Here is a 16,909-nt window from a genome sequence, read left to right as displayed (position 1 = left end):
ATATTCTGTTGCTTTTCCCCTATAACTATACTGAACAAATATTATTGAATAAGCCCATATTAAAAAAAAAAAGCCTTTTTTTCTTTTTCAACTTTGTGACTTTTTAAAATTATGATATAGAGAATGGATGAACTTCCTCAAAAAACTGGTTACAATTGTATAACCACCTTTGGAAAATTTAATGAGCTAAATATCTCAAACTGATTTTAAGGAGTCTTTTAGACATGATTTTTTAGTGTTGTTTTTTTTCAACGACTGCCTCTAACAGGAGGTAAGGTCAATTTTAGTAGCTAAAGTGAAATACAATTTTATTTCCCACCTCCCACATTTATAAAAATGTGAATGGATGGGACATACCAAAGTCTCATACCAAAGGAGCTGGGAAGTTACATCCCAGGGCATAGTGCCCCTGGATGGCTCCCAAAAAGGGGAGCATCTCTCTCATTTAGAACTCTTCAGCTCACTTGAACAATCTAGATTTCTTGATGATGTTCTAAACACAAATAAGTTTTATTTTGTTTAAAAATATGTTTGCCAAGGTTGAAAGATTTGTTACGTCTGTAAAAATTGTGACAAATATCTATCAGTTCATAGGCTTTTAAAAATGCCATATAGCAACTTATGTGAAATATGATAGTGGGTTTGTTTGCTACTGTATTTAATTGGACTATTGAGAATTTTGGGGATATTGATACCTTTTAAATTTGCATTACATGTTGTACTATGGTTCTTTATAAAAAACTGTTACTTTGTGAAAATTCATTGGCTTATACTCACAATGGATCATGGCCAGGCATGAAGAGGAAGATCCAGAGTGAACTTTGGGATGTGGTATTTGAACTGTGTGGGGGTTTTGTATGTATACTCTTATGCCAAAGGGGACTGCCCCCAACTGGCTTTTTGTCAATGCGCCTAGTAATCATGGGTTTTGTGTTTTTTTTTCCCCTCAGTTGATTATGTTAACATGATCCTTTTGGGGAAACTGGTTTCCCAATATGATCACAGGAGGGTATGTAAAAATGGAGATTTGAACCCTAGACTTCAATCCGCAGAAGTCCTTGGTATTTCTCAGAATTCCCTATGATCTCACTTGAGTTGAGTCTCCAACTGGGCGAGATCACAATTAGTATTTAAACTGGCAATAACGCCTACCTCGCTCTCTTCAATGCTCATCTCAGCCATTGCAATGATGTAGGAAGTATAGTCGTAAGCTAAGCTGAGCGCAGGGATTTGAATGGGCTAATCAGTCATGGACATGCAGTTATTATTGTGTATTTTTTTTAATTCCTTGATTTCCAATAATCCTTAAAAAACCTCATAAAAATAATTTTTTTATTACTAGAGTCTAATTTAAAATTTACACATGTATTGTAAAGGAAGTTACAAACTTTCACCTTTGTGCCTGTATCCAAAGTGTCTCAAACATTTATGACAAGAAACAGTAAAAACTCCAAGAATTTAACTGTTGGCTGAAAAATTTTAGTAACACAAATGAAAAATAAAGAGACCTAGCAGAAGAAATAAAAAACCAACCAAGAACTGAATTATCTTTTCATAATATCTGAAGACAAATCCATATAATGTGAATATAAAGGACAAAAGATCCTTGAGGACTCAACAGAAATGAGATGACAACAAAAACGATAGTTACTTCAAATATATCTATGAACTTTATGTTTCTGTTGAATTCTAAGGAGTGAAGCATCTGGTTTCTGGAAGAAGCTGAAGAGTTCAAGAAGGAATGATTCTTGTATTGAAAGAACTTGTTTTAAATTAATTCTAAGTTCCTTTATAAATGAAAAGTTCTAATTGGTTCACATGCATATTACATTTTATAAATTACCCTCCCATTATGAATGGCTGTTCATCTGCATTTAATTTGATTTTTAAGGGTTCTCAACCTATGCAATTTAGTGGATGACTGAGCTATTTGACTCAGTTCTTGGCCACAGAGACTCAGAGCTGAAAGAACTTTCATGGACATCCAAGTCATACATAATCAAAATCCTTTCTACATCAAATCCAACAAATTTCACCCAGCCTTTGCTTTAATAATTCTATGTAGAGGAAAAACCACTTTTTCCACTGTGAGTGAAAAATCCCTTACCCCATTATGTTACTTGCTATATCATGCACCATCAGCAATTGTGGTCTTGAACTTGTGGCTTGGCCTTCAACAAAATAATAGTAATAACTAGATTTTACATAGTGCTATGTGCCAGGCACTGTGCTAAGTCTTTTATGTATATTACTTTAATTGATCCTAACAACTATTCTGAGCTGTTATTATCTTCATTTTATAAAGAGGCAAAGAGTGGTTAAATACTTTCCTAGAGTTACGTAGCTAATAAAGAGTCCAAATAAAGGCCAAATTAGAACTTGTCTTCCTGACTCCAGAACCAATATTTTATACACTATACCACCCAGCTGCCATAATAACAGCTAACATTTATATTAAAATTAAGGTCATGGCTAACTCTCATTTTCACAAAAACTGAGGGTTTTTAAAAAAAAGATTTTTTAAAGCATTTAAAAACATTTGTTCTTTGAAGTAACCCCTACTATGACAGAGAATTGTAGGTTTTCAAAGAACAACTGTTTTAAAATGCTTTTTTATATCCTTTTACATGAGCATCAATACATAAAATACCTTTATAGTTTTTCACTTAAAAGTCCTCCTGAAAAGGTAATTTGTGAACTTCTCAATTAATCCAAAAGTTATGTACCATCTCTATACTTAAATATGTTTCAAATCTCTGATCATTTGAATTGGGAAAAGATTTCAGTTATGTGGTTGATACTAATCTTATATATACTTTATATATATTATATATACTTTACATATGCTTACATGTAATATGTATATATACGTACATATGTAGTCTTACACACACACACATATATATACATATACACACTTAAGAATGTATATATTCTATGTTTGGTCATTCATAAATAAAGAAAAAACCATAAAACCTCAAATATTTCACCACCTGATCTCATCTCTCAACCCTCCCCCCAAAAAAGCCTAAATGGAAGAAAAAAGTTTTACATATTGATAGAATGGGTTGCAAGACATAATTAAGAATTGAACAAAATTTAAAAAAATTTTCCCCAATTATCTGGTATTACATAAAAGTATAAAACATTCAGACACACACATAACCAAAACAAAACACTAGCATTAGTCTTTCGTTAACTACCATTTAACATCATTCTTATTTTTATTTCCCCAAATTCATATTCATATTCATATGAATATAATTGGAGTATAGTGGTATGTGGCTACTCAGTAGTGTTATCAACCCATACCAAGGAAGTCAGACTGAGAAGATGAGGAACTAGAAACATTGCTACTTACATCGGGGTATTCTTTTACAGGCACGTAGAGTTTCTCTTGTAACTGAACAATAGGTCCCACAGCATCAGGGAGCTCTGCACTCCTTTTCTCTGTACTCCCATTTAACGTGTCATTATACATGTCTTTGCGTACTCTGCTAATTTCTGTGAAAGATAGAAATACAATTTTTGAAAATGTTATTAGTTACTAGAAGAAAATTGTGTTATTAATTTTTAATAAATTTAATTGTCAAGAACACAATCAATCCCAATAAAGATGCTTTAATTTAAAAAGGATATCACCAACTTTTTAAATGTGCAATTTGTATTTTATTAAAAATACTAATTTTACATAGTAATAAAAATCATCATTAACTGTCCTCTTCTGAATTTTCTAGTAGATATTATCATTTTTTTGTCCATTACTCATTAATCATTCTTTCCCTCTCACCCAATAACTGCCGTCTCATGACAAATAAATACAATTAAGTCAAACAAATCAATACATAGGGCAAGACTACAGAGGTTGGTCTCATTCTTACCTCTAGTACATTACTTATTTACAAGAGATGCTTTCAACTATTAAGTCTTCTGAAGACATGCTTAATAGGGATATTGACCATAGAATTCTTTAGTCCTTCAAAGTTACTAAAATGTAACTGACAATATCTTTTCTTATTCTATCAAAATTTCAACAAATAAAGTAGCCTTTTAGGAATCAGAAATTAAGTCAATTTATTGGGGGAGGGGAAGATTGCTTTATCTATCTTATTCAACAATACCTATTTTGGATACCTGAGTTCCAATCATTTCTGCTATTTACTACTTTAGGCAATTAATTCACTTCTCTTGCCCTAAGTTTTTTCATCTAACAAGGGCAGAACTTAGATAATCTGTTCCCAGATCTAAATCTTATAAAGCAACACTACTTTATTAATCTGGCTATTCAACAAATTAAAACTATCATATCATGTTAACATGAATCAGTTCTAATAATAATGACAGTATTGATGATACATTACATACTTTTGTGGAATTTAAAAATTTAATAGTTAACAAAAAACAAATTTAAAATTAATTTTTAAAGTGAAAACTTCTATCATAGACCAAGTTAAAATTAAATTTTTACATGCATATATCCCACAAAAGCATCAAAAAGATAATTTTCAAAATGCTAATGTCTCTATAATTCTAATGTAAAGTTGAACATAAGGATCCATATGGAACCATCTAATATACTTGGAGTCTTCAATCTTCAATCTCCTCAATTATATACCATACTAGAATTTATTATTTAGAAGTGTTATACTTTTTAAAAAAAATCTGAAGTCAACAAGTGAATAAGTATTTACTAAATGCTTAATATGTGTCAGGCAGGACATCCCCTCTTAAGGGGCAAGATGCCAGGACATAAAAAAAAAAAAAACGTGAGTGTAGGGAATGGGATAAGAAATGGGTGAGGGAACTTTCTCCCAGGGCAGAGTAGAAAAAATACTATTGAATTAGGCAGCACTCTTAGAGAGTAACAAAACAAGGCATCATCCTCAAAATGTAGGTTCTGGGAAAAATCAATATGACAAGTCTAAGAGGGTAAAGAGAGCTTCCCAAGTAAAGGGAACTTCCAGTGTGAGGTTTCCTTCACATGGCAAATTTAAGTCCAATCAGAAGCAAGGATAATCTTGAAGAAAAAACTGAAATCTGACTTCCCCTTAGCTGACCACACCTCTTTTCTTTTCAATTTTATTATTCCTCCAAACAATCTTCTCATAACTAAGACCTTTCTCATCCTTAGTATCTCAAACACATTCCTCTTGCCTCCCAATGCACATGATAGCATTATAAAATTCTAGGCCTGCTAACTCTCCATTATGCAAATCATAATCTGCCCATGGATAATATCATGAAATCCCTACTATTCACTTCACTCTCAGACCTTGTTTGAGAAGTCGGAAAATGATGCAGATAATAACAAAAATTCATACTATCTAAACTTAACTCACACTTCAAGGCCTCAATTTCCTCATATAAAAATTTGGTAATAGTAAAATCTATAAGTTAGTTCCCATGGTTATATTAACAAAAGGCTTTAAAGAAATATAAACGGGGAAAGTGAAGAATGGGAGAAAGACAGTCAGCTGAGAAACAATGGTATTTACTACCCAATGTACGTTTAGGATAGGAACAGTCAAATTTGAGTTAACTACTATGTGATCAGGGATTAGATGATGTAAAGAACAAAATAAAGATACATAGTCCCTAAAAAGCATTATATTCTAGTTAATATGAATTATGACATCATAGTATTTAGTTTTAATACTTAATTAAATATTCAAGAAACCAAGATTTTATTACTTTCTATTGTCAACCTTTATTATAATCATTCTAGCTTTTTATTAAAAATGTCTCTGAAAGATGATGTCTCCAATGGGTATTCAGACATACTATGAACTGAAAGCCAAGACAGAAAGCCAAGACAGAGATGGCCTTTGAAAATTCAAAATGATCTCCATGCTAAAAACAATGCTAATGAAGATAGCCAAAGCTTTCCCATTCCCAATCTGGATATAGATACATATGGGTTATATTCTTCAATTAATGTGATATCACTGTCTATTTTATTCTATCACCTTTGCAGTCTTCCAGACCTGCAAGGTCTGTGGTATCCCCAACTGCTCATCTTCTCTCAGTCCACATAATGATTTAGTTAGCAAATGCTTTCATTTCAACGATGAATCCAATATGGTCTTCATTCTGCAGTGGAATAAGCCTTAAAAGAGCTAGTTCTGTTACATTTGACCAGCAGAGCTTTCCAGCTGGCTACTAAAGTGCCAAGTCCAAAAGTAGTCTACTGAAACAAGTCTACAGAGATTGTGTTGCATAGATCTAAGCCAAGGCCAGGAACTTGCAAAACCAGAAAAAGAAAAATCACTCTGCTCTGAATGAAATTTATGAGAGTACTGAAAGCTCACAGGTCCCCTCATCTAAGCTCTCCCTCAGACATTAGAAGAATTCAACATTCAATATCCCCAAGAAAGCAACATAAAGACTCATTTACATATTCTGCCCCAGAAGTACACAGAGTCTGGCCCTAAAATCTACAGATAGGAAGTAGGCTGATAGAATGAACAAAAAATCCAAACATAAATTATAAGTTCTTGTGGTGGCTGAAAAGAGATGAAGCAATAGGTTTTTTTTTTTTTAGTCTTGATGGGAGGAGGGGAGAGAGAGGGAAGAATGTGATCACTAAAGGGGAAAAAAAGGAAAAAGAAATAAGATCTATAGAAGAAAGAAAACAAAAAATTAAGATGCTGAAAAATTACAAGAAAATCTAAGTTTATCTCATAGGAAAAACAACTGATCTAGAAAACAGATCAATGAGGGAAAAAAAAATTTAAGGATCATTGTAATACCTAAAAACCCTGACAAGGAAAAAAGGATTCTTAAAAGAAAAATGTCTAGCTCTCTTAGAATTAGAGGGCCAAGGAGTCTAAGAATCCACCAGTTATTTCCTGAAAGGAAACCTCAAATGAAAACTCCCAGGAACATTAGAGGAAAATCCAGAGCTTCTAGATTAAATACTACAGTCATAAAGAAAGAATACAAGTACTAAGGAGCCACATCCAGAATCATAAATGCAAAGCCACATTAGCAGCCACCACTGTAAAGGAGTGGAGAACTTGGAATATGATAACCCAGAAGGTAAAAGAATAGAGGCATATAGCAAAGAATAACTTCCCCAGCCAAAATAAGTATAATCTCACAGGAGAAAAGTGGACCTTTATGAATTGGGGATTTAAAAGCATTTTAGATGAAAAGATCAGAGTTGTGTAGAAATACTGTGAAGTATTAACAGAAAAGTCAGGGGAAATATAAAAAGGAAAATATAAATGAATGAATCGCAAGGGAATAAACATGGATAAACTGTTTATATCCTTATATGGAGAGAATATATGACACCTCTGAAATTTATCATACTCTGGGTTCAGAGAAGGAATATAATTAGATAGAAGTCCTAGTACTGGTTTTATTTATATCTTGAACTTACAAGAGGAATGGGGAAAATAGAAGAAGGATACATGGGGCAGGTGGGAGTAAAAGGGGCAGAATCAACAAGGTTCACATAATTAGGCTGCACAAGTAGAAATTTATACTATAACAAGGAAGAAGATAGAGAGGTGACATTTCAATGTCACTCCCATATGCACTGGTCAAAAGAGCAAAGAATGTATACACAGAGTTTGAGCATAGAAATACATATCACTCAACAGATAAATAAGAAAAATAGAGATTAAAAGGAGATTTTTTTTTAAACCCTTAACTTCCATCTTGGGGTCAATACTGTGTATTGGCTCCAACGCAGAAGAGTGGTAAGGGCTGGGCAATGGGGGTCAAGTGACTTGCCCAGGGTCACACAGTTGGGAAGTGTCCGAGGCCACATTTGAACCTCAGACCTCCCATCTCTAGGCCTGGCTCTCAATCCACTGAGCCACCCAGCTTACCTAAAGTGAAGGAAAGGGTCTTAAGCAAAACAACCTCTAACTGAGGAATTCCAAAAACATTTATGGGTGGCAAAGAAATGGCTGAAAAGGTTATGGTAATATGAATTTGGTAAAATACCATAAGAATGCTTTAAGAAATTTATGTTGCCAAGCAACATTTACTATGCTGCAAGGTACTGTGTAGGTGCTTTATAATTATCCTTTTGTCTGATCCTCCTGGCAACCCTTGAGAAATAGATGCTTCTATTATGTTCATATTACAGATGAGAAAATTGAGGTAAAATTGAGGTAAAAGAGGTGGATATGGATATGGATAGAGCCAGGCCTAAAGACAAGAGAGGTCCTGGGTTCAAATGTGACCTCCTAGATGTGTAACCCTGAACAAGTCACTTAACACCAACTGCCTAGCCCTTAGCCACTCTTCTGCCTTGTAACCAATATTTACTATTGATTCTGTCAGAAGTTAAAGGTTTTTAAATTAAAAAAAGAAAAAAAAAAGCAGTGTGACTTGTTCAAGGACACATGTGTTTAAAGTCAAATTTGAACTAAGATCTTCCTGACTGACTCCAAAGCCCAGAGTTCTACACCCTGTACCACTGCCAGTGCACAGATACGTTGTCTCTAATTACTTTGTAATCAATTTTCAAGGAGAGAAATTCAGGACTTAACATATCTTTCCTATTAGTGCTGAGGGCACTTCTATTCTCCCAATAACCCTGGCTCCCAAACTCAGTGTCATCTAAACTACTCTTTTCAAGTCACCTCAAATATCCAACCTACTGTCACTATTACAAATTTTGTCATTCCTTGTTTCATCTCTTCTCTTATTCATGTTCTTTTTTCTCCATTTATATATCCACAACTCATTATTTCTCATTTCAATAGCTTTCTCTACCTTAAATCTGTCCTCACCCCAATCTGTCCTCTAGTAAGCTGTTATGAAGTGATTAAGGACATCTTTTATATATTCAACCAAGTCTTTGATAAAAATTATTGAACACAACACGGTTCTGAACAAATTCTACTGCATGCCACTTCCTTCAAGGGTGAAAGCAATCCATAAAATAATATTCTTTGAGTATTCAATCATCTATCTACAAATTGACAAAATTGTACTATCACATATCTGGTCTGTACTTCCTTATCTTGTTCATAATAGCATCGCATAAGATTTTGCCAAATGTCTTATCAAAAAACAATGTATACATTGAGTATACAATATATCTCAGTTGTATAAGGTCTTATCAAATTTATCATAATAAAACGAAAATGAGTCTTATAGTGAACACAAGCTGGTTTCTACCTATCACCTTTGTGCTTTCTAAATTCTCCCAAATAATCTGGGGTCTAAGCTAAATCATGATTTTGCTAAAGCTTATCCATTCTTTTATCTTTTTTTTTTTTTGCTTTGGAAGATATGAATATGCCTCTCATACCTTTCCCATTTCCTGTGATTTTTTCAAATCAAAAAACCAATAAAATTCAAAGAGAAAGAACAGTATGCATGACCTTTTTGTCTAGATGTATAATGAAACATAATTTATAACTGTGACATTTAAAAAATAATTACAATTTTAGATATTCCATGAAAATATTTTTATTTGGCTTTTTGTGGATCATCATGAAGGCAATTTTAAAATATCATTAAGACTGCAATTTTTTGTGTGTTGATGCCAGAGACATACAAAATTGAATTTTAGTATCCATCTGCTTGCTCTATATCCTCTACCAGTTAATTAAATCTATTGCTCTACTTATCAAAAAATAAATTGCCTTAGTATATGTAACACTAAAAAAGGTGAGGATGATGAAGGGCATTATTAGGTGTTCTAAAAATAATTAATGCTATGGGTTCATAAAAACTCCTTCCCATACATGTAAACAGTAGCTCCCCCTATTGCCTGCCACTAGGATAAAAATACCTCGTATATGACTTTTTATAATCTCTGCAACTTTGCTTGAACTTACCTTTCCAATTACTATAAATTGACTCCCCTTATGCACTATAAAATCCAATCAAATCCTACTTCTTACTCTTCATGCCTGACATTCTATTTCTATCTTCATACCTTTTTACCCTAATTATCTCCCATTCCTGAAATGACCTCCCTCCCCACCTCTAGTTTATGGAATCCCCCTAGTTTTCTTCAAGAAATCAACTCAAATGACACATTCTACATTTAGTATTTCCTAATATATTCCATGCTCAAAATTCTAAGTGCCCTTCCCTCAAATTATTTCACAAAGACAATGCTTGTGAGATCTATACCTCAGAGTAGTCATGAGGATCAAATGAGAATGTAATCTGTATTTTGGTACACAAAAAAGCATCATGTCAATGATAATTACATTATAGTCTACTTAATAAACTAAGTACTATATTATAAGGGTACTATATATCAAACTGATCCAGCTCTTTTATGTCGACATGACAGGGGAAGTCCTATCTGGCGGAGAGACTTTCGACCTCTTCAACATCTCCAATGGCGTGAAACAAGGCTGTGTCCTCGCTCCGGTACTATTCAACCTATTTTTCACCCAAGTATTATGACATGCTGTGATGGATCTAGACCTGGGCATCTACATCAAATACCAACTGGATGGCTCACTATTCAACCTTCGCCGCCTAACTGCAAAAACAAAGACAACAGAGACTCATCCTGGAAGCTCTCTTTGCAGATGACTGTGCTCTCATGGCCCACTAAGAAAATCATCTCCAAACCATTGTGGACAGACTCTCCACCGCAACAAAACTGTTTGGCCTGACTATCAGCCTCAGCAAAACAGAGGTGCTGTTCCAACCTGCACCAGGGAGGCCAACGAACCAGCCATGCATGACAATCGATGGCACGCAGCTTTCTAACGTCAACACTTTCAAGTACCTGGGCAGCACCATCGCCAATGACGGGTCCTTAGACCACAAGATCAATGCCAGGATCCAAAAGGCTAGCCAGGCACTCAGGCGGCTGTGCTCCAAAGTCCTCCAACACAGAGGTGTAAGCACTGCGACGAAGCTCAAAGTGTACAACGCAGTGGTCCTCAGCTCGCTCCTGTACGGTTGCGAGACATGGACACTGTACCGGAAGCACATGAAACAGCTGGAGCAATTCCAACAATGCTCTCCAGTCAATCATGAGGATCCGATGGCAGGACCGAATCACCAATCAGGAAGTCCTCGACAGAGCCAACTCCACCAGCATCGAATTAATGGTCCTCAAAACCCAGCTACGATGGTCTGGACACGTCATCCGCATGGACCCACAGTGAATACCAAGACAGGTATTCTATGGTGAACTGTCAGCTGGACTCAGGAAACAAGGCCGACCAAAGAAAAGATTCAAGGATCAGCTAAAGTCAAACTTGAAGTGGGCTGGCATTACACCAAAGCAACTAGAACTCGCTGCCTCTGTCAGAAGCAGCTGGTGAACCCACATTCACCATGCCACCGCCGCCTTTGAAGATGAGCGACGTCGACGTCTTGCCGCTGCGCGTGAACCCCGACACCAGGCCACAACCACACCTCCCGTAACAATTGGCGTCCCATGCCCTATGTGTCACAGACTCTGCGCCTCAGTCTTTGGACTTCAAAGCCACATGAGGGTACATCAATAGATGATAATGCACAAAGACAATTGTCATTCTCGGTCACCGAAAGACTACCACTATATTATAAGGCACATAAAATATTTTCCTCTTTTGCATGTTTCCACAGTAGCTTATGTGTTCAACACTGAACAATTTAGGAAAAGATTTAGAAATATCTAGGTTCTTATAATCTACTTGAAAATACATCTCTACAAAAACTAACTTCTTAATTCATTATCTTCAGAGAAAGATTATTTCATTTGTGGACACTTCTTTTATTATTTCAAGTTTTACGTTATATCAAGTCTAAATCTGCCATTTTACATCCTTGCCCTATGGCAAAGTGCAAAGTGGTTGAACCAGGAGCAAATAGAAAAAATCCAATCCCTCTTATAGAATTATATCTCAAAATACCTGCCAATTCTATCCTTTTCCTGGTTATAGCCCAAATATTACTTTGCCATATTTTATGTAACTATTCTCCTAATGTTGGACATTTAGGTTGACTTGTTTCTTTGAATTTCAAACAAAACAAATATTTTGTGGGGGACCAGCAAAAAAAAAAAAGGTACTTTTTACACTGACTTACACATTACCTTTGAGATGGCTTTTGGATCCCAGGAGCTGATAGTTTTGTTTTTCCCTTGATAATACTCAGTTGTTCCTTAGTGTCTCATTATTAGGCTCTCCCCAATCAAAAAATAATTTATTAGGCAATTATTATGTACCAGTTACTGAAGGGTCACAAGGAGGAAACCATTTCCATTTGACTAATAATTCAAGAAATTCTTCTGCTTTTCAAGGAGTATGGTAGAAGATCAGAAATTAACATCCCTCTTCCCTCTCCCAGTCCCACCCTCACACTTTTTGGTTAGGAACAGTATATAGTTAGTTGTTAAATTCACTGGGGGAGTCCTGGATAGGATAATCCTAAATCAGCATGTGTAGCAGATGGAAAAATTAACAACTTGTGACCCTTTCAAGGTCAAAGAGATAGGAGGTGGCCTTGGCTGAGGCCAGGTAGGATAGCACACTAGGATTAGAAAGATCAGTGTCACTGAAGTCTCCAGAATTCTGCAGCAGGCAAGTCTATCTCTAAGTTTAGCTATGTTCTCACAAAGCTTTTAATTATAAAAGGATATGATGCATGCATAACTACATCACAAAATACCAAATTCAGGTTATTAGAGAAATAACAATTTACAGAAATCCAGAAGGAATGTCACTAGAAATAATCACCAAAACTGAGGGATAAAGGTAAAGAAAGGGAGTGATATGCTATAGGGAAAGAAGAAAAATAAAGCCAGAAAAAAATTCCAATCAAACATAGAGATAAAAGATTATCTAATCCTAGGAGCAAGGAAACTGAGTGATCTTACAGAAAGACCAGAATTAGAAAACTGGATCTCAACAAGGTATTATGCCTTAGAAATAGTTTTTGATACAATGTGATTAGAAATAGTAGACGGCTCAAAGAGATGAAAGTAAAGGAATTAACAGGTTAAAAGAAACATACGAAAAATAAAAGTTAAAAAAAAAACAATCAATAGTTAGAGATGAGATCATTTAGTCTTAGCCTCACAGAAACTGAGATGGTATAGAAGCCAGATCTAGGATCCTAGGTGTCCTAATACCTAAGCAAATGATCATTCATTACACTATGATATCCTCCTAATAATAATAATGATAACCACTTACAAATTCAAAGTCATTCCAACAAGTTTATAAATGAATACTAAATGTGACTAACATGTAGATATGACATACTTTTTGTTAGTATGGACTAGAAAAGGAACTTCCCCCACTTTATATTTTACTGGGCCTAAAGGCAAAAACTGTAAGAATTATGTGATCTAGGGGGGTAGCTGGATGGCTCAAAGGTTTGTGAGCCAGGCCTATATTTGGGAGGTCCTAGGTTCAAATCTGAAATCAGATACTTTCTAGTTGTGTGACCCTGGGTAAATCACTTCTGCTTTGGAACCAACAAAGGTGGGCGGGGGAGAGGGGCAGGAGTAAGAAAGGAAGTAGTGATCCAGGAGACAAGGTAAATTTTGGGCTTAAAAGTCCTTGGCTAAGAGAGAGATAAAGTATGTGGGAAAGCTGACAGGAGAGGTCTGAGGAAAAAAAGGCAGTTTTGAACAACTATGCAAGATAGAAAGGAAGGAGTCAAGGAATTATCTTGTTGCATTCCAGGCCCAAATTAGGCTGATATCATAAATATATAATGGCCCATCAGAATGGTTTCTAATTTCCTCCAGCTCCATATTCAGGAGCTCAAGAATGAACAAAGGAAATAAATGATAGTAGTAACTTGGTTTGGCATGAAACAAAAACAAAAAACACTGGAATTAAGAATTCAAGTGCTAAAGATAGAAGTTTTCTATATGATGGCAATCACAAGTCCTGATCGACTCCAAGATTTCAGAAAATATGTAATACATTGTGCTAAAGCCAAAAAAAAAAAACAACAAAACTTAATGTGGTAGGGAAAAGAACCTTTTATGGAAAAGGTCTTTGTAAAATACCATTGTTAAAATATTATTTAAAATCAATTTGGCAAAAATAAAATATTCCTTATTCTTATTCTATTTCTCTTAATAACAACTAAAAAAACCAAATGCTTATTATGCAGATAAATTCTTTGTTACAATTTGTCAAGAACTAGAAAAAATTCAACTTCATTAAATTCTACTTGCACATTGTTACAGCTGTTACTTAATACAAGTCATACTTGGAGTGCCAAAAACAACTATACAGAGAATATAACTTTGTCTAGCGTTTATGCATCGGTCCCAAAAAAGAGGCCGAATAGCATCAATAAAATGAGGAGCACCATCAATTTTAATTCAGGATCTGTATAGTCTAATGGAGTAAGATATCTATGCAAATAAAAATAAGTTAAGGTGAAATAAGTTCATTGCAGAAGAGAGAAGAATTGAGACATTTGGTAAGGAGAGAAATTATCTAGAAATCATCATAAAGAAGCAATCAAATAAGTTGGGCCACACAGACTATCTGTTCAAACAACAGAGTAGAGTAAGAAACAGTGAATAGCTAATGCTACAGGCTGCCTAGAATCTACATGAACAAATAAAAAGGATATTCAAGGACACCATAGCACTTAGCTTGGGTAGATAAAGTTGCCAACTCTAAATGCCCTTCTCTGATCAAGGGAGCAGACAGAAAGTAGCAATGTGAGTGGTCTTGGGAGGGTCAACTATCTAAAAGATCCAGATGCCCATTATCACCTCTATTATTTAACATTTTACTAGAAACACTAGCAGTAGCAATTAGAAAAGAAAAAGAAATTGAAAGTATTAAAATAGGTGATGAGACCAAACTGTCATTCTTTGCAGATGATACGATGGTCTACTTAAAGAATCCTAGAGAATCAACTGAAATGCTAGTCAAAATAATCAACAATTTTAGCAAAGTTGCAGGATACAAAATAAACCCACACAAATCATCAGCATTTCTATTTATTTCCAACACATATCAGCAGCAAGAGTTAGAGAAATTCCATTTCAAATCACCCTATACAATATAAAATACTTAGGAATCTATCTGCTAAGACAAACACAGGAACTATATGAACAACTACAAAACATTTTCCACACAATTAAAACTAGAGCTAAATAATTGGAAAAACATTAATTGCTCATGGGTAGGATGAGCTAACATAATAAAAATGACAATCCTACCCAAACTAATTTACTTATTTAGTGCCATACCCACCAAACTACCAAGAAACTTTTTTACTGAATTAGAAAAAACTAACAAAATTCATTTGGAAGAACAAAAGATCAAGAATATCAAGGGAAATAATGAAAAAAAAAGTGACTGAAGGTGGCCTAGCAGTACCAGATCTAAACTGTACTATAAAGCAATGGTCATCAAAACAATATGGTACTGGCTAAAAGATAGATCAGTAGAATAGACTTGGGGTAAGTGACCTCAGCAAGACAGTCTATGATAAAAGACAAAAGCCCTGCTTTTGGGAGAAAAATCCACTATCTGACAAAAACTGCTGGGAAAATTGGAAAACAGTATGAGAAAGATTAGTTTTAGATCAACTTCTCTACACCCTACGAGATAAACTCAGAATGGGTGAATACCTAGAACAGCAGTTCTCAACCTCTCAATTTGTAGCAATGAGAATACATAATGCACATCAGGTATTTACATTCCAAATCATAACTGTAGCAAAATTATTTTGAAGTAGCCACCAAAATAATTTTTTGGTTTGGGGTCACTGAAACATTAACTGTATTGCGGGGTCACAGCATTAGAAAGATTGAGAACCACTGGCCTAGAATATAAAGGAAACTCTAAGTAAGTTAGGTGAACACAGAATAGTATACTTGCCAGATCTTTGGGAAAGGAAAAAATTACAAAATGTAAAATAAATAATTTTGTTTACATCAAATTAAAAAGGTTTTGTATAAACGACCAAAGTAATCAAAATTAGAAGGGAAGCAACAAATTGGGAAAAAAATCTTCCTAACAAAAACCACTGACAAAAGTCTAATTATTCTAATTTATAAGGAGCTAAATCAATTTACAAAAAAAATCAAGCCACTCCCCAATTGATAATATTAATAAGCATATGAAAAAGTGTTCTAAATCTCTTATAATCAGAGAAATGCAACAACTCTGAGGTACTACCTCACACCTAGCAGATTGGCTAATATGACAGCAAAGGAAAGTAACAACTATTGGAGTGGATATGGCAAAATTGGGACATTAATGCATTGCTGGTGGAGTTGTGAATTGATCCAACCACTCTGGATGGCAATTTAGAACTATGCCCAAGGGGATTTAAAAGAATGCCTGCCCTCTGGTCCAGCCATAGCAAAACAGATAATAAGGAAAAAGATTTGTACAGAAATATTCATAGCTGTGCTCTTTGTGGTGGAAAAAAATTGGAAAAAAAGGGGATGCCCTCTGGGGAATGGCTGAACAAATTGTGGTATATACTGGTGATGGAATACTATTGTGCTCAAAATAAACTGGAGGAATTCCATGCAAACTAGACTGACTTCCAGGAACTGATGCAGAGTGAAAGGAGCAGAACCAGGAGAACATTTTACAAAGAGACTGATAACACTGTGATGCAATCAAATGTAATGGACTTCTCTACTAGCAGAAATGTAATGACCCAAGACAATTCTGAGAGTCATATGAGAAAAAAACACTATCCACATTCAAAGGAAGAACTGTGGGAATAGAAACACAGAAGAAAAACAACTGCTTGATCACATGGGTTGATGGGGACATGTTTGGGGATGTAGACTCTAAATGACCGCCTAGTACAAATATCAATAATATGGAAATAGATCTTGTTCAATGACAAATTTTGTAAAACCCAGTGGAATTGGATGTCAGCTACGGGAGGGAGGGTGGGGGTAAAGGGAGGGAAAGAATATGAATCTTGTAACCATGGAAATTTTTTCTAAATTAATTAATTAAATAAAATTTCCCAAAGC

The 16,909-nt window shown here is 34.9% G+C and overlaps 1 protein-coding gene across 22 annotated transcripts in view; it reads right to left on the bottom strand.

Annotated features, from left to right (window-relative positions):
* Nucleotides 1–16,909, bottom strand: part of QKI (QKI, KH domain containing RNA binding) — a 182,524-nt gene that overhangs the window by 114,558 nt on the left and 51,057 nt on the right. For all 22 annotated transcript variants that reach the window (XR_008915881.1, XR_008915882.1, XR_008915883.1 and 19 more), the window contains one exon: nt 3,362–3,504. Coding sequence is in view for 13 of the 22 variants with exons in the window: in XM_056814371.1 (XP_056670349.1) it covers nt 3,362–3,504 (143 nt within the window). In the remaining 9 variants the exon portion in view is untranslated. The remainder of the gene's footprint in view (nt 1–3,361; nt 3,505–16,909) is intronic.

This window comes from Monodelphis domestica, chromosome 2, assembly GCF_027887165.1.
Source record: "Monodelphis domestica isolate mMonDom1 chromosome 2, mMonDom1.pri, whole genome shotgun sequence".
NCBI lineage: Eukaryota > Metazoa > Chordata > Mammalia > Didelphimorphia > Didelphidae > Monodelphis > Monodelphis domestica.
Note: the sequence above shows the minus strand (reverse complement) of the source record. Positions and strands in the feature narration are given on the sequence as shown.